We start from the raw sequence: 19,276 nt of genomic DNA on the forward strand, positions 1-19,276 counted from the left end.
TGTGTGTACCCATGCATGCATGATATTTAACAGTTAAAGCAAAACAATGTTCACCTCAGATACAGATCTATAAAACAATTTGGTCAATAACTAGTATCAAAAAAACTGATATTAAAAATTGTCAAAATGCCTCCATATAATATAACATTCTGATAAAACACAATCAAAGTCATATGAGATATAGAGAAAATTAAGATTTTGGTACGGAAGTGCTTTGCCCCAGATAGCATGCCTTTATTATGAAAGTCACTACCTCACCAATAACATGATCAGTACATCGAAATAGCGTACATGAGTGCTTGTAGCAAATAACCTCAACACCAGTTTCAACTAGGAGTTCCACATTCTAATTTTCAGTGGGGAAAAATAAAGTGGGCAAAGTCTGTCAGATCGAGGAAAAGGGGACCGGTGGACCGCTAGTGTTTAATTGGCCTTTGCAAAATCGAGGTAAATAAGCTTTGGGGGCAGTATTCCCAGGCATGTTTTTCAAGCATTGCACCATGTTTAAAATGGTTCAATGCCGTTCAACTATCTTTCAACTCCTAACTCACTTTTAGCATCAGATATAGATGTGAAATAAGTCGTACTGGCGGATCTTATTAACCATTCTTTCTATTCAGTGTGTACCTCTATATTAGTGCGTGGCTCGATTCAGAAAGAATTTTTCATATACTTTAGATCTAAAGTATAGGCCATCAGCTAATCTCTATTTTAGCTGTAAATCAAGGTTACTTTGGCAGCCTACCTAGAATAGCAGCATAATACTCCGGGCAGTAAGTTAAATTGGTACCCAGCGAGGGAGAATTAGCTTGAAAAAACGACCGGAACTTACCAGAACGACAAGGCTCGCAAGCCGCAGCTCTGGGTACCTTTGCGACTGGTCACCATGGCAAGGGAGACGGGACTATGTGCATTCCCTTCTCCCTGTTCCATGGTGGTCATTTCGTTTGTTTTTTATTTTTTTTAACCTAACATTCAATGGCCACCATGGAAAGGGAGAAGAGGCTATATTTAGTGCATTCTCCGATCCCAGGTGGCCATTTTGTATGTTTTTTTTATTCTCGACTCTAGGAAAAGTGCAATCAGGACCCCGCTACAACGTGCTGGCGTACTAATGGCAATACGACCCTTGGTGGGGGGCATTACCGGTCGGGTAATGCCCATGGGACTAAAGCCCTCATTTCACTCCAATCGGTTATGCTCTCCCCCACGCCCCAGAGGGTAATATTGCCTAAATATACTCAAGAGTATTAACATTACAGACTTCCAAAGTTCTGCCCCCAAATAAAGCAGCAGATAGCACCTGAGCTCTGTATAATTCCTTGGCTGCCAACAGAGTTGCTATCAAAGTATTTAGCAAAATTCGATGTGGCACCATCGTATATAGACAAAGTTATAGCCCTTTTCTCAATCTATGTACGCTAGCAGCCGTCCTGGCTCAGACAGACCGGAGAGACACATCTACCTATATCTTCTATCCCCCCGAAGAGACCAGACCAATGTCAATCTTCTACAAAAGAGGAAAGTCCTTGATCTCTCTTCAAGTGCCCTAAGAAAGTAGCACAGTTTTGCCAGCAATAATTACAGATAGCTTCGAATACCATAAAAGCAAACAACTCGTCTAGAGTTTCTCAGAAGGGCTTTACAGAGGACGACGTCAAATGTGCTTTTAAGATACAAAAAAAAAAGCAAAGTAAACACTTTTCAAAATGTGTCGTTTTACCCAATTAGAATAAACAAAATACCTGATCTATAATGCAAATGCCTCTTTGTAATCCCACTCGCAAATTAGTCAAGCTAGTAGTCTCAATGCAATCTGCCAATTTAATGATATCTTGAGATAAAACTTGTTTTGAAAAGAAATTGTGATAAGGGGTCCTCCAAATCATCAAACTGTTAAAATGTCTTTTACCAAATGACAATTGTCTTTAAAATGAGATCCAACATATCAACAGTACCACTAGGCATGGCTTAAAGCACTTTGCCTGGTTCATGCTGTAACAATGACAAATTCTACCTATGGAAAATGACTTCGACATTTTGGGGGAGCCTCTTCATGTAAGTTTACCCCATCCCCCATTCACCCCTTTGACCAAACAGCAAGCAACTTTGCAAATAAATTCAGTTGGACCTATGTTTCTGGGAATATTGAAGATTTGCCTAATGGTGCCAAAGCTGCCCACAGACAAGGCCTGGTGATACTGTAGATCGTATATGAAAAGAAAACATTGAAATTCTGTAATATTAACTTTGTTAAAGGGATGTTCTCCTTTCAGTGCAAGAAAACAAAACTGAAAATTAATAGTTACTCACCATAGTGACTAACGTATTCTTAATCCATAGTCCCCTTTCCTCCATACTGCATTGGGCGTCCCTCGCTAGGGACAGGAGACAACTTTTTGACCAGAAAAAATGTCTTCGACTTGGAATTTAAAGGCGCACAGGGCACAGCCCAGGGAGCATGGATTCCCTGACTCCGACACCCCTGCCCCACCTGCCCCACTCCTCAGTCCCCATTGACGCAGACACAATATTTAACATTGCCTAATGACACCAGTATTATTAGGGGGAGGATAGAGGAAAGGGCACTATGGAATAAGAGTACGTTAGTCACTACGGTGAGTAACTTAATTACTGTTACGCCACATCTTCTTTCCTCCATACTGCATGGGTGATTACAAATGAATGTAGGCCTGCGGTGAAGAGGAGACCCCCTTAAGCGAACAGGCTCCTTAGAACCGCCTGTCCGAAAGCCGGGTCTGATATAGAGCTGATGTCCAAACAGAATTGCTTACAGAAAGCAGAAGGGGTGGTCCAGGTGGCCGCCCTGCTGATGACCTGCTATGGGACCTGCCGCTGGAATGCTACAGCCGTGGCATTGGCTCCGACAGCGTGGGCGTGCATGTTAACTGGAAGTGGTTTGTGCTGCCCCTCATAGGCCTCTTTGATGGCCGAAACCATCCATTTTACTATAGAGGCCTTGGATGCCCGTTAACCAGGCCTTGAACCCCAGAGCGTCCGACTCGCGGAAGCGTCTAGTCCTGTCCAGATAGAATTTCAGCGCGCATTCGACATCCAGACAGTGTAAGACCCTCTTAGCATGGTCCTTAGGGTCGGCAAAAAACATAGGACCATCTCCTCGTTCATATAGAAAGCAAACGCTACCTCGGATAGAAAAGCTGAGTGTTCTCTCAGGACCACCTTATCCTTGTGAAAATTAGTATAGGGTTCTGAGGCCACCAACGCCTGGATCTCGCTGACAGAGCCGTTTTAATGGTCAACAGCCTGATGTCATCGGACGCCATTGGCTCAAATGGTTTGTGCGCCAAGGCGCCCAACACTGCATGAAGGTCCCACACGGGGTGTGGTTTCTTGAACGGAGGACAGAGCCTGGCGAGGCCCGTCAACTGTCGCTTGACCACCGGGTTGGAAGAGAACACTCCCTGCTCTGAATTTCTGTAGTCCCCTATGGCTGCCAGATAGGTGCGCCATGTATCCACCTGCACGCCTGAGTGGGCAAGGTGTGCAGAGGAGTGTATGTCATCCAACATGCACATGGGGGGGGGGGGTTCGATATCCTTGGAGTATGCCCAGTGACAGAACCTAGACCATTTACTCTTGAACTGACTGCTAGTAGCCTTGCTCATAGCGCCCTGAATTATTTCTAGGTTAGCCTGTGATAGACCCAGGTGTTTCAGCAGGACGTGCTCAGGAACCAGGCTGCAAGGGCCAACTTCTGTGGGGCGGGGTGGATGACTCTGCCCCACCCCTCTGTTGCGCCAGGAGATGAGCTGGGCCCAGCGGCAGGTGAATTGGAGGCCTGTCCGAGAGGCTGAGACGCTCCGAGAACCACAGTTTCACAGGCCACCAAGGAGCTATCAGTCTGATGTGGAGGTGATACGATTCCTTTATCTTACAGAGGACCCTGTGGATCAGTAGTGTAGGAGGGAAGGCATACGCTGTCATGCCGCTGCACTGACTCTGAAAGGCGCCGCCCAGGGAGCCGGGGCCCTGCCCCTGCCAGGATGCAAACTGCTAACGCTTCTTGTAGTCCCAGCAGGCAAAGAGATTCACCTGAGGATGCCCCCATCTGCTGAAAATCTCCAGCAGCACCCGATCGTTCAGTTGCCACTCGTAATTGGCCACTCCCAGTCTGCTGAGCCGGTCCGCTTCCAGGATGGACTCCACCAGAAGGTGGATGGCCCTCAAGTAGATGTTCTCCAGGGCCCAGTCCCACATGCTGAACGCTAGGTTGCAAAGCGGAGGGGGACCTGGTAACACCCCGCTTGTTGACATACTACATGCTGGTGGAGTTGTCCATCTGGATGAGGACGACCTTGCCATTAATGAGCAGAAGGAAAGCTTTGAGAACTAGCCAGATGGCCTTTGGCTCCAGCCAGTTAATACGAGACTCCTGCAGGGTCCAGACTCTGTACACTGGTTGTCCAAAGTAACCCACAGCCTTCCAGGGAGAAATCCGTAGTAATGGTGACCTGTGGAGCCGGCTACTGTAAGGGCCTGCCCGTCGCAGGTTGCAGTCCCCGGACCACCATGTGAGGTCCGGACGTAGAGATGGCAGAATGCAGACCGGCTCCGCTTGGGAGCCCAGCACCCGATTGCATGAGGCTACGAAGTGCAGCTGCAATCTCCTTATGCAGAGTCTTGTGTGAGGCACAGCCAGAGGGACCACTGTAATGATGCCTAATAAGTGTAGATACTACCAGGCCTAGGTCACCTCTCGGGTGAGAAAGTGAGTAGTGGCCCTCTTTATGGCTGCGACCTTGTCCTCCGAGGGGAAAACTGAGCTTGTGTTCCATAAACAGCCCAGAAAGGTCAGGCTCTGCGCAGGCTGCAGCTGAGACTTCATGAGGTTGACCGAAAACTCCCAGCTCATGGAGTGTGATCATAAGGGTGGAGGAAGTGTGATGCACCACCTCCGGAGAGGTTGCCCCGACGAGCCAGTCGTCCAAGTGCAGGTCGACGTGGTCGCCCTGTGCCATGAGGGCTGCCACCACATTCATGAGCCTGGTGAATACCCTGGGGGCTGAATTGAGGCCGAAGAATAGCACCTTGTATTGGAAGTGGCAGCCCATGATCCTGAATCGTTGGAAGGAGCGATGTGGCTGCCAAATTGGGACGTGTAGATAAGCGTCCTTCAGATCCAGGGAGCACATCTAGTCTCCCCAATCAATGCTGCCATAACCATCTTGAATTTTTGAACAGGGAGGGAGCGGTTGAAGGTGGAAAGGTCCAACACAACTCTCAGGCCAGCCTGGTTATTTTGTATGGTGAAAATCCTGGAATAGAAGCCCAATCCTCTCAAGGAGGCTGACTTCTTCGACTGCCTGGCTCTCAACAGCGACCGAACTTCAACAAGAGAGTTGCTGTCCCAATCTGTGGGAGGAGAGGAAGGGATCGGTAGGCTGTACCCTGTGGATACTACCCAGAGGATTCAGGGGCAGCGAACTTCTGACGCCGAGGCTGCGCGTGAAGGGCAAGCCTGCCCCCCTCTGGAGACACTTGCACACGAAGGTACACGTCATGCTTTTTTCCCCTCCGAGGCTGTTGCGGAGGCGGGCGGCTGAAGAAAAGACGTTGCAGTTTGCAAACTTTTTCTTTTTATCCAACTGGTCTTCCCCTCCCCCCCCCTTGAAAGGAAGGTCCAATATGCGTTCCTGGATGTCTGGGGTAAACTTAGTCACCCGAAGCCAAGCAGCCCTCATGTCCGTGGTGATGCATATGGACCAGCCAGAGGTGTCAATGTGGGCCCCGGTGGACTCCATGATGTCTTGCACCACCATTTTAGCCTCTGCCAGTGCCGCTTTGAAGCGTGACTGGCTCTGCACCGGACGTTCTGGAAGGAAGTCGGCTATTTCCCGCCAAACCCTTGGGTTAACAGCTGCCAGCATGGAATCCGCTTTGGGTTGACGAAGATGCAGCAAAGCGTTGGAATAAAGCTTCTTCCCATACGCCTCCAAGAGCATCTCCTTGCTTAGCAGCGCCGAGGACGACTGCGGCTTTGAATAGAGAGACGCTGCAGCAATCACTGAAGAGTGTGGTTGAGGGTGGGCCGACAGCACGAGTGGATCCCCCCCCCCCCCCCCCATTTGCCTATACCTGGTGTCCAGGCACCGATTGACAGGCTGGCCGAATGGGGCTTGAGCCACACCTTTTTGGCCAAGGGGACAATGTCCTTCTGCATCAGGATCCCTGTTGTAGCCGCGGGCCGTAAAGTGAGGACCTCTACAAGTACCCCGTCGCCTCCGGTTGTTCGACTTCGGTTTGAGGAAGGCCCAAGTACTCTGCCAGACCTGCAAGTCGCTCGTGGAAGGCCTTGGCTGACGATGGTGTGTTGGGGTCTTCTTCCTCGTCTGTGTCCACCAGGGTGTCCAGCTGGTCAGGAGCGGGTCGAGGGGTGTTGGGCGCCGAGGGCGGAGATGTGGAGACCGGAGACGGAGACAGCAGCGGAGGCTGGTACGGAACCGCATGAACTGTGGGAGGCAGGAGAGCCAGAATAGAAGGAGCCGGCGTGGGCAGCAGGGGCTGCACCGGGGCCTGCCACACTGGAGCCATAGGAGGAATGACTAGGTGTAGGCAGAGAGCAGGTCCCTGATTACATCTGTAAGGATAAACCCCACCTGAGGAGATCTCATGAGCGTGGAGAACTTTTCAAAGAACCTGTCCTTGCAGGCCGGTGGGGTGGTAGGTGATATTGACGGGGTAGCGTGCGGCTGCAGGGGTAGCAGGCAGCTGCTAGGGCTAGTGCGTACTCTGTCTAGCTGGTTGTGGGGTAAACCTGCGATGCTGAGGCCACGTACCTAGTTGACACCAGTCCCATCTTGTAACTCGTTCTCCCACTGGTTCCGTTCTCCTGGGAGGTATCGGATGAGCAGCCATCTTCTCTGGAGCGGCAGCCATCTTGTCGAGCTGCATCCCACGTGCCGAAGTCATGGTGCTTGGCTCACTGGGCTCGGCCTCCTCTGGGACTCTTGGCAATGGAGCATGAGACCTACTCTGCACATCAGGCCGAGGTCTGGTAGGCATGTCGCCCTCGGCTGAGTTGCCGGTAGTGCAAGGTAAAAGGACCTTGCGGTCCCTCAGCACTGTCTCCGGAAGGATCTACAGACCCATCTGCCTGGCGGCCAGTAGCTGTACTAGCCTTGGTACCCGTGCAAGAACCTGGGAGGTTCCTGCCGTCTGGCTGTTTCCTTGGAAAGGAGTCTCCCTTGTGGGGTGCGCTGGAAAAGAGCGGGCCTCCCTTGGGCCATGACTTATGTCGGACAAAGTCCTAAAAGTCCTCTGGAGGTGACTTCTCGAAGAACTCCCTCCACCTAGCTAGTCCGTGGTCGGGCCCAAGGCAGCAGAGGCAAAGAGCGTGGGGATGTGATGTAGGGAAGAGTCCCTCAAAGGCTGGACACCTGGTGAAGCCAGCTGAAGTCGACATGCGCTGGGGAGGAGCGTTGCGCCAGAGGACAGAGTACCTGAATGATAAAAGACGACAAAGACAGAAGAAAGTATCGGGGAAGAGCGTGTGGTATTACATGGCCAAAGCCAAATCCAGGAGCGCTGATGAAATCGGACCGTTCCCATCGACACAGGAAAGGCGACTGAGGAGTGACGCCGGGTGGCAGAGTCAGGGGAGCGTGTTCTGCCAGAGCCACGCCCCAGCGCACCTCTACATTTAAAGGGGAAGAAGATTTTTGATCCGGTGAAAAAGGTTCAGTCTCCCGTTCCTAGCCAGGGACGCTCCATGCAGTATGGAGGAAAGGGGACGCAAGAGTATGTACTAGTTACCATACCTGCAACCATGCTGCACTGCTCATAACATCACTGAGATGACATTACCACAACCTATAGGTCCAAACTGCAACAAAAAGCAGTTAGCAAACACATTGTTATATGTGTTGGACATTTTGTTTAGGGGCCTTATTGTACATATATACGTACTTGACAAATGTGTTGCAATTTTAACAGTGTCCCTCGAAAACATTACTAGAGCTACAGGAACATAGCCATTTGTCTCAATTTCATTATAGTTAGTATACACATGGGTTTGCTATACACTTTAAATGTGCCGTATGTGTATGCCAAGGTCTGTATTGGGGGACTATGGAAAATGGAATATGGAGAATAGCAGATTTGCTTGAAATCTGTTTACGCTGTATATTTAGTAAGCTTGTAAATAGTTTCTCCAGATAGGTCTTTCATTTAACACTGCATGAGCAAATGTGTCTTGTATTCACATACATTGCAAAATCCACCAATTCTTTCTTGTTTAATGATTGTAAAAGAAATATTAATTGACGGCATACAACACTAGAAAACGCTTATATTCATTTTTGGATAGGGTCTATGCATTGAAGTAGTCTTTGGTGTCATGAGCAGTGCAGAGTGGTGGCCAAGTTACAGTTGCTTTTGGAACAGTAACTGGAGAATTTTATATCGGTTTGATCTTCAACCAAATTGGTAGGGATGTAAATGTGAAGCTAAGCTTTGGACCTGCACAAGAATTATATTTGAAGACAGATGTATGCAGAGGTTTTCCAGAAGCCACAATGTTGCATATTGCTTGCAGTTTGTACTGCTTGTGTTTCTGATACCGTACCAAATGCTGTGATACCCTTTTGTTTGGGCATTACAAAAATGTCAAATAAATAAGGTCTTAAAACTAAATGAGTGCCCGTTGGATTGAGGTTTGTATGCTACCAATGGGCAGACATGCTGTATAGGGAAAACAACATTTACAAATTATGCTCTACGGGTTAGAGTCGATCATTTTCTGATCCATGGCAGCGAATGGCCCATTGTGGTAGATTTTGCTATTTTGGATGGTGGATAGTGATTGTCTGTCTGTCCATTACAGTCAAACGTGAGCAATTCTCCGAATCATTTTACCGTTTCCAAATGGCACGCTCCTCTTGATGAAATTACCAAAGATATGAAGTCAGCTAGCCTGAATTGCAAAGCATATTTCGCAAAAAGGTTGTGAAGAGGGATAGACAGGAAATTGAGATTGAATTCTCACCATCCCCTCCACAGGGCCAAAGAGGGTAGGCTGTTGGTGAAGGAATAACAAAGAAAGAAAGCTGCACTGGAATGTTCCATTACCATTTCAAAGGAAATCATAGTTTATTTGCAAGCATGGAGGCTCCACAAGAACACCGTTTGGGAAGTGGCTACGGGTGGATGCAAGGCAAATGATAGTAACGAGTTTTAGCGTCCCAACCACAAATAACTTCTCCCAAATCTTACAGTTCAACAGGAAGAACATAAACCCACAGCAATGGATTGGGAACCTTGGAAATATGTATCGCAGTCAGAACATTGGTGAGGAGCAGTTTGCTTTATTCGATGTCTGTACAAGATGCAATATCAACACTCAAAAGTGAAACTACATCTTGAATTAAAGTTAAATCTATGTTCAAATTACAGGGATTAAATAAATTCCCGGGGACTGATGCAAAACCTATGGATGTTTTCCAATAGCATACGGAATTTAGATCCCAGTTAGTTTTTTTTTTTTTAAAGGGATGGTCTAGTAAAGATTTTTATTTAAAAAATAGATAGGCCACATAAAAAAAAAAAAATACTAGCATCCTCCGTTTTAAAACTTCCTATGTAAAATGTTGAGCTATTCAAGCTCAAAATTCGAAAAAGCAAGCACAGGGGCGCAGCCATTTTGTGAAATGGAGGCCCTCCTGTGCTGGCTTTTGCGGCACTAATGAAGGAAAAGCCAGCCAGCTGTAGTAAACAAAGTCTACCGCTGGGTGGCTTTCCCTTCATTAGTGCCGGGACTCGGAGGACGCGGACCGGAGACCAGAGCAGGAAAGCTGCAGCTGAATCTCGGTAAGTGCTATTTATTTTTTTTACAAAAAATAAGCACTAGCTGCGGTTTTTTTTCTAAGTTTTCCGGGCTGGAGGAGCCCGGAAAACTTAGAAATAAAACCGCAGCTTTAAAAACGTATTTATGTTTGCGGTCGCTTTTGAAGCGACCGCAAACATAGATACAACGTTATTGTGTTGGAAAACGCTGCGGTTTTAAAACCGCAGCGTTTTCCAACACAACTGCGTTGTGTCTGCCTGAATCTGCTTTACCATTTGGGGCTCTCGGGCTCCCCACGGGGAGCCCGAGAGCCCCAAATGGAAAAGCAGATTCAGGCAGACAACGCGGCATTGCGGAAAACAACCGCGTTGTGTCTGCCTGAATCTGCTTTCCCATTTGGGGCTCTCGGCCAAATGGGAAATCAGCTGCAGGTAGAAACACTACGCGGCATGTAAACATAACCGCAGCGTTTTAGCGGTGGCCTGGGCAATGCCTCACTTCCTAGCTGTTGCTCTTACTCTAAAAGCTATAATGCCAAATGGAAAAAGACTTAAAATATATTCATAAAACAAGATCTTTGCACCATTTTGCCTCCAGCTTAGACTGAGGCTGAAGGCCCCGCCCCGTATATCTATATTAAATGAAGGAAAATGAAACCTGTCTTTATATCATTGATTTGTAATATTAATATTTTACAGTTCTGTGATGCATTTATGACATTGCTGTATTCGTAGCAAGGCAGAGAGCCTGTCTTCTGACAGGTAAATGGATTTACCCAGTAATGGTCTCTGTGGCTTGCATCTTTGTAGAGTTGTGTACTTTGCGTACGCCAGCATCTAGTGTTTGGTCCAAGTGGTCTACTTGGAAAGTAAAAGGATGTCAACAGTGGCTTTCCCGTCACACTAACCCCCATTTTATATGCACAGGTACCCATGCGTCAACACTTTGGTGGTCCTCCTTATACGTTTGGCGGTATCCCGCTATACCACCAAACGGTAATACTGTTACTTGCGCCTGATCTGTCAGAATTAACAGCAGATTGCAGGTGCCAGCAAGGGTATGTTAATCACCATTCAATTGACTCCATGGGGGATTGCAGGTATTACCGGCTGTTTTTTGCCGGTGGGGTGCCCGAGTTACCTCCAGCTCTTAGCTGGAGGTAAATTAGGCCACCCCACTGGCAAGCTTGTAGTTTAGCAGTGCGAGAAAAGTGGCAGTAACGGAATTACCACCACTTTTTCCCCACACCACCAAGCTTGTAATGAGGCACAGATTGTTTCATTATTGGACATAGCGTCAGCAATAGAAGCAGGGAGTGTGTATTTCAGCTCCCATGTGGGGAGGGAGGTTGATGCACGTGACTAAACAGATACAAGCCACAGACAAACTGAGTACGGTCCACATTACATGACTTAAGATTTGTTTAGATTTGCATGCTTTGCACAGACTAACAAGTATAGAAGAAGGTGGAGAACGGTTGAATATCAATGCTTAAGTACAGCATGACCAATTTACAAAACCCATCTGCTTTGCGTTTCTAGACAATAGTCTTATGTGACTGTGTACTGCACTCAAAGCAGCCACTATGCAAATTCCATCTAAAGGGATGGTTACACTGAAGGCTAAAGTAGCCCTGTACCTTCTTGATGAGTGAGCATCGGGTCTGATGGGACCCGCCACCGTCGGTGGTACCTCGAAATGGCCCAGGTTCAAAGTCTCCCTTCCAAGACAGTCACTGCAAAGAATTCAATTTAATGTGGGGTATGAAAATGGGTCTTTACCTACCGATCGGGAAATAAACCTGCTGAATCCCTTCAGGGGCTGTTGCCAAAAAGCACCTTACATCACCTGAGAAACAGAGCAAAAGCATTGCAGAGCGCAGAGTCAAGGCAGAAATAATCTGGCCCAAAACACCAATGATAAAGTGTATGCATCTTGTCATGCTGTTGTAATATTTTTGAAATTTAATAAAAAGAATATTAAAAAAAAAATTCACATCTAAATTTGTTTATGGCCTGTAGCACACATCCCACTGTGTTAACCGCAGTACAAGGGCACATTCATGAGTGATCAAAAGAATAACTGATTCAGCACAGCTTGCTGATGCTCTTGCCCAGTTTGTGTTGCAAACAGGACCCCCACCAACGGAGACGAAAGCAGGCGTGAGGCCCTGTGCTGTGCGTAGCTGGAAATGGCACCAAGCATGGTTTTTAATTAATGCAATCCCACATGATCGTCCAGTTCCTTGCCTTGGATTATTGGCCACAAATACAGAGTTCAAGGGACAGGGCACAAGAGCACAAGGTGTAAAGGCAGGCACTAATAGTAGCTTCTTGGTACAGGAGATCACTAAGCAAGTAGGAGCCACCGAGTTGGCTTACGCAACCTGGAACAAAACGTAGATGCAACATAAAATTCAAGGAATGTCACTTTTCCTTAAAGTTATACAAATTAACCAAGAATATTTGAGTCCCTCTACTGAGAACTAATGTGTGTCAAATACCCTTTTCTATGCAATTTCTTCCACTCACGAGGGGTCTACAACTACGTTTTAGCTCACTGCACCCTTCAAAGTTCTAGAAACATGCTTCAGTACATCACACAGAAATCAAACATACCAAGATAAATTATAACGTTTCCTGTGTGTTTTTAGAATTGGTATCTACTCACAAATATACCCATGTTCAACATCTGATTGGTATTACTAAGGACCCAAGTCTTTTTGATAAACAGATTGCCCAATTTCGTATCTCTTAAAAAGGATAGCACGATTAGAAAATGTGATAAAGATGCATATTCATGGGAATCCAAATGGACAGGTTTAATGTTAACATGCATAATAGTAATCTAGTATGGCACCAGACATAATTAATCCCAGGAAATCAGTATTGGTTAAGCTTGCCAGGGTCTACAAGCAGGATCCTGGTAAATTATTTCAATCCATGAGCTAGGTAGGGAAAGCGTTGCCAGTGAGGCGTTCCCAAGCTGAGCAGTCTGCAACGGACCTGCCATGGTATGCTAATTGTGTAGTTCCATGAACAGAATTCAATATTGCACAAGGCATTGACCCATTAGCATTAGTGTTCACAATACTGGAAGATGCAATTGACTCTTGGCATCTCTGGGTTGTCATATAAAGACACAATCAAGAGGCTGCAGTGCATACTCGTTACTTTTATAATCTTTTGTTAAAATTTCAGAATCCACCCTCCAGCGATTCGGGGAGGTTGAATTTGAAAAGCATTTTTTTCATTCACCAGTGTCACTGATAATAGAGCATGGCCTCTTCAAGAAGGTAAGCTGGTGCAACAACATGAAGTTTCTGGAACATCCAGCCCATGAGGGACTCAATTCGTTCTTCCTATTTGGTCGGGCCTTCCAACATGCCGCCGGTCGACATCAGCCACCAAGGACTATCTCCTTCCAGTTCTGGAGCCCGCCTCTGCTGGATGCAGATTGGCTGTTGCTTCGTTTTTTGCATTGTGTGCCCGCCCCTTGAAGGGCCATCTTTAAGGGCCTGGTTCAGCCCGTCTGGGCATGGAGCATGCTGCAGTGCCACTCCTCCATTACCACCTTGAGCTGCTTCACGCCTCCTGGGCACCTTCACAGGAAAGAGGCACCCTGCTCCTCACTATCTTGCCTGCAGTCTCACATCCCTCATGGTTGCTTACCCGTTGACCCTCACGCACCCTTATTCTATATTCCTCTGCTACCTCTATGAGATCACCAGGTCACTCCAGCATTCGAGGGACCCCAGTTCCAGACTACATTCTTTGTGGTGGTCACTTTGCCGCCTATACTGCAGCGTTCTTTTATCACCTTGCTCTGCCGCACGGCACCCCTGACTTTCCTCAACTGACTGCTGAATCTCTTCTCCCTACTGGGACTGCCGAACTTTGGTCCTCTGAGCCCTTAAGTACTTTCTGCATGTCTCTGACCACTCATCGTCAGAGCATCCTTACTGGGACTTTAACCCCACGCGCTGTAAACATGACTTTTGTTAATGCCCGATTTGGTACATTTCCTCCTCCGCCCGACAACCTCTCCTGCTATAGTCTTCTCCAACTCTCCTACCTACCTGCACATCTCTTCCCATTGCATCGTGGCCCACTACCCACCGTTCTGCTCTCAACCCTCCTACCTTATTCGGGACTGCCATGTCTTTACTACATTCTGGCTGTTTCTCCCCTCGTCTTACCTTTCTACACCTGTTTGATGCAATCCCCTGCACTTGCAGGGAGGTGTGCCAATGTTGCAATTCACCTACCAGTACCCAACGCTGTAGGCCTGATGTAGCCCGCGTACCATGAGGCGTGGCTTTGCCAGACTGCAATTACCGTAATTTTGTTGTTCATGCATCAGTATGTCTGATGTAGCCCACCCCCACACCATGAGGCCTGGCTTTGCATGTTCATGCTTTTTGAAGAACCACCTGTACATCGTATTCTGTAGCACTTTGAAGAATGTCAGCTCACACTTACTGTAACTAGCGCCCTGATGCCAGAGGATTTGGTGCGCTGCTATAAATAGTCAAAATAAATAAAATGAGGGCATTCATACAGCAACATCGTCGCTATTAGTCTAGTTTAAATACTTTTTTTTTAATGATGTGTGTGTTAGTAATTGACCTACAAAAATAGAAGTCAATGGCTAAGAATCAAACGTAAAATTAAAGGCTAATGTACTAAATATGGACAGCACCAATACATAAAGAATGCAATAAACCGATTTTGGCAGTTAAAAGAATGAATTGGCTTTATTAATATCATTAAGTAACAAGAAAAAGAAGCTGGCGAAGGGAATACCAAGCAGAGCATTCTTATCTACGATCAATAAACATCACACCATGCCACAGACGGACAGGTTTTAGCTACGGCTGTAAGAATGCAAAGATAATTCAATACGTGCAGTACGTAGCCTAAAAGCCTCAAATTCAAGCATGCCAATGTAAGTTCAATAACCATCAACAGGCATGTGGTCACTTAAGACTAATATTCCACTTTTAGAAATTAAAGGGCTTAGGACGCACTTAATATTTGAGTGCAGAAGCAAGCTGGGATAACATTGTTAAGTTTGCCCTTCTTGTCTTTCGCACAGTAAATAATTCAATTATTTTACAAAATGCAATGTCTCAAAATAGGCTTGAAAAAAATCTGAATATGCTAGGTGGGTGGGCAGAAAGATCCATAAATCCATATAACTACAATTTTACAATACATCACTAAACAATAAAGTGTGAACTTTGTGCTGTATAAAAACGTGGAGCTGAAAAAGGACTACAAATTTGTGACATGTGCAAAAAAATCCTTTACAAATATTCACTGTAGTACCAGCATCGTAGGACTCTAATTTAAGTAAAAACCAATAATGTATCATTTGTAAGGCAAGAGAAAAGAAATAAGACTAGTTAATTGTAAAATTTAGCAACTACATTCAAAATGCCATGTTATATTGGGTGCAGCAAGTGCATGTGCTTAATATTCTTGGTGGAGATTATCCAATGAGGTGTGTTGAGTAAAAGTGAATCTGTGCCATCGGGAAAAAAAAAAAAATTCTAATTGAAGTGACATCCATGAATGAGATTTGTATTTATGTGTAATTGTTGATGCATGTAGAGTACAGCTGTGCTCGCGGAATCCAAGGCCTTCCAAGTTTTGTAGCAAGCAGATTATATGATTCCCACTTCCTAACATGCCATCAAACCTCTGCAAGGTTCACATTTTGCACAAACGCTAATCATGGCTGGATAGGTTTTTGGCAAGACTTTCGTAAGGATATCCAACTAAAATCAGGCACATTATATAGCATGGGTTACGGCAGTGCAAAGAGGCTCTATTAGGGAGAAGGGGGAAGCTGGAATTCCAAGAACACATCTGTGAGCGCTGTCCAAGCTTGAGTATTTGTTCCCCATAGTGTAAAAAAACACAACACATTTAACACTAAAAGGGTTGCCAGTCCTGACCATCAATCTTGTCTAAGAGCGGCAGGATATCACAAAAGGGACGCTTGTGTGAAAAGTGCGTCTCTAGCCCAAGCCTCTTACCTGTCATGGTATACTGGTAAGGAGAAACCATTGTTGGGGTGAAAGCTAAAAAAGAAAAAAATTAGGGAAAGCAAACTGAATAATAAAACAAAAGTGTGCATAGAGAATATATCCAACTATAATGTGTGAAAGTGGACAAATTACTTTAATAAAAACTGAAGCAATATTGCTCGTTACATTTTATAATCCATATTTAGGATAACTTAGGCAATCTTGCATAAAGCTAGGCTAAAATACAATAGAAGCCCAGATAAGTATAAAACTGTTCATGAAGGATACAAATTGTTCTGGTGACATGAGTTTACAATTTGATTTCAATTTATCGACTTACAACAGACAGGAAAACAAAGCTAACTATCTTACAAAAATTCCCCCTTCTGTTTTTCTTACAAATTATTATTTGCTTTAGTGATCTGCACTTCCACAGAACCCACATTATTCAATGTGCTCAAATAAAATCAGACCTTGTAGTTTCCAAGCTTTCCGTTGTTCTTCTTTGGCAATTTGTTCCATGTCCTTGTCGTAAATGTAATCTTGACACATAAAGCAATATATACCCCCATACAAAAGGTCTATGGCTGCAAACGAAAGAAAACAAGATGCATGAAAAAGAGTGCATAACGCACTATGTTTTCCACATTTATTAGATGTTTGAAGAAGCAGAAAACGAATTGAAGTGAAGCACGTTTAAGCCTTTTCAGCTATAAAGGATTAGCACTTTCGTACACATGGAACTTGTTAGCCTGAAGTTGGCATTGCTAAAACCAGAAAAAGCGTTTCAGCTGGACACCCCTTCAGCAAGAGAGATTAACAATTCATTGGCTGACAAATTTCATGCATCTTGTAAATTACTTGCACGTTCAAAACTTGAGTGAAATGCGGGTGCCATAAATATTATGAACACATTTCGAATAGATTAGGCAGAGATACTAACTAGAATAGTGGCTTTTGATGACCCATAATACAGGTTATTAAAAGAAGAGAAAACAGATGGATCACATACAACCATGTGATGTCAAGGTCGTGGAGGAGTCTCAGCAAGTTAACCTTCACCAGCATTGGAATTCATCATCTAGCGTCAAATGCCTAAAATTAATTTACTAGAGGAAAATTAGAGGAACTATGGACCCAAATGCATATTTTGGGGCTAGAATAGTGCATTTTAGGCAGGTTAAAGATTTCAGGTTGCAAGCCACACTTTACTGCCATAAAGTGACCCGCCACCTCAATTCTACACATAGCAAACAATTTCTTACTTGTCGAGAGACAATTATCAATAGCCAATGGCCAATGGCTAGCGTAGTGTGCACATTTTGCACCCTGCTTTAGGCATTAGCAAACCAACTAATTTCAACAGTAAAAAAGGAGGGACGATTAACATACATTTTCTTTACAGTATTAAGTAAAGGTGTTTTTACGAAGTGATTTTGTCGGAAAAAACTCAAAATTGTTTGGGGGTGGGAAAGGGCATATAGAGGGTTGGTGTCGCGAATAATAAAATAGGAAGAGGAGAGGGGGCTTGGGTGGGGGAGGCCCCTCCAAAATAATTTTAAAAAACATTTCAATTCGTTTTTTCGACAAAAACTCGTAAAAAACTGCTGTCAATGAAATGACAGCCAAGTTATCATACAACTAATGAACACCCTTTTATTAAAAACTAGCTTTGTGTTCTTGTGCACTGCCCGGATATTGACCTGTTGAACCCTAAGCAGGGAACTTATTTACAAAAACGACAAAGCCATTTTCACAAGCTGTACCATATATTGGGTCCACCTAAAGCAGATACCTCCCAGTGAATTAAGGGTTAATGCTTCATCTCAAGAGATATGGCAATGTGCAATCGAATGCAAGAACCGTCAAGCAAAAGCCAATGTAGAGCTGGCAAGAACTGGTCACAAATTGCATGTTCCATATTAATGTAGGCAGCCACATTTAAAAAAAACTTACAAGATGAGAATGCCAAACATGGTGCCTATAAATGTGCGGAGGTTGTGCAACTGGCACTCAACCGCAATAAAAAAGGCAATATAATAAGGCATTATTACCAATTAGGAGTTCCAACTTAGATAATATCTGAAAGAGTAGCCTTGAGGGGGCGCTGCTGAGCAGCCTGCATAATGACTGCATCTCCCTTAGCCTCAGGAAATGCCTCTGTATAAAGCAGCCCACTCACTCACTGTCTCTAAGACCATCTGCTGTCAGAAAGCCCCTAGCATCTCCGGGTGTGATCTTTCCCTCCTTGAGAAAGAGTAATCTCCTATGCAAAACTCTTCCCAGCAAGTCTTCTAGTACAACATCGGAGGAAAACCTTCAAGATACCGGAGGCGGCTGTGGCCTTTATAGAAGCCAACATAACCACGGAATTGTACCATTACTGGGACAATGCTGTCTCCTGATACGATTTCTGCGCCTTTACATGGTAAAAAAAAAATGCACACCCCCATTACCGTGACATAAGATAAGCGGGGGTGTCCGTGTCCCCCACTCCACTTAGTTGTGTTAACGGGGGTCAGGAGTGTCCCACGCTTCCATTAAAAGGAGAGCAGGGGACAAGAAAGTTCAAAGAAAAAAAAAAGACCCTGTGCGCCAGTGCTGACCCACGTAAGTGGGTGGGAAATGCCGCCACCAGGATCGAGGGAAGTCGGCTGCACACTTCCGCGTGTGCAGCCGTTAAGGTAAGTGGCCGGGGGTGGGGGGAGGGCGGGGTATGAGGGATGCGGCCACAGTGAAATATCTGATCACTGCGCTGCGCCGTAATGGTCGCCGACATTTACATCGGCGGAATTACGGGCGGCGCAGTGATCATAGATTCCATAAGCCTTCCGCCTCCCATGCGACAACGATGGAGCAGGAGATGGTGGCCTCTTCCACATGTTGATTATACTGCATTACACCAATTCCTAGCATGCTGGCTGTAACCAACGCCTGCATATGTGGGCAGTCTTGTTTCATTGAGTTGTTAAACACTTGCTGATAATGTAAGTTTCTAATGACGTTCTGAGAAGAAACCTATAGCAGGCAATCAAGTTTATTGTTCATTTATCCTTGGTAATGGTGGGTGGGATAACATCGGAGGCTGACGGAAGTGAAGTAGTGGTACCCCTATGCAAGGTTACTGGTATGGTACTGGTGTTTCTGTTGAGGCGGGTGGCGGGCGAGTGGGATTGACTTGGCCCTGGTTGGGGAGGGGCAGTGATGGAGGTGGGGGCAGGGGGAGTGATGAGGACGGTGGGGGCTGTTGGGGAAATGTTAATTGAAAATCGTTTTGGCAAGCACAAGGTACAAACCATTGCCAATAGTAGCTCATACTTGGTTGGATTGGGGATATGTGATGAGACTAGGCATTTGTATTTTAGGCCTCAGTGGGGACTGTTAATGTATTGAACTGGAATGTAAAGTGGCTCAGGATT

The 19,276-nt window shown here is 45.7% G+C and overlaps 1 protein-coding gene across 11 annotated transcripts in view; it reads right to left on the bottom strand.

Annotated features, from left to right (window-relative positions):
- USP22 (ubiquitin specific peptidase 22) overlaps positions 1-19,276 on the bottom strand; it is a 1,065,482-nt gene that overhangs the window by 844,558 nt on the left and 201,648 nt on the right. For 7 of the 11 annotated variants that reach the window (XM_069645750.1, XM_069645745.1, XM_069645754.1 and 4 more), the window contains 2 exons: positions 16,331-16,444; positions 15,867-15,911 (listed from right to left, as the gene is read on the bottom strand). In XM_069645750.1, coding sequence (XP_069501851.1) covers positions 15,867-15,911; positions 16,331-16,444 — 159 coding nt within the window. The remainder of the gene's footprint in view (positions 1-15,866; positions 15,912-16,330; positions 16,445-19,276) is intronic. The other 4 variants (XM_069645753.1, XM_069645752.1, XM_069645748.1 and 1 more) reach the window with 1 other exon arrangement.

The sequence above is a fragment of the Ambystoma mexicanum genome, chromosome 2p (assembly GCF_040938575.1).
Source record: "Ambystoma mexicanum isolate Mex_15411 chromosome 2p, UKY_AmexF1_1, whole genome shotgun sequence".
Classification (NCBI taxonomy): Eukaryota; Metazoa; Chordata; class Amphibia; order Caudata; family Ambystomatidae; genus Ambystoma; species Ambystoma mexicanum.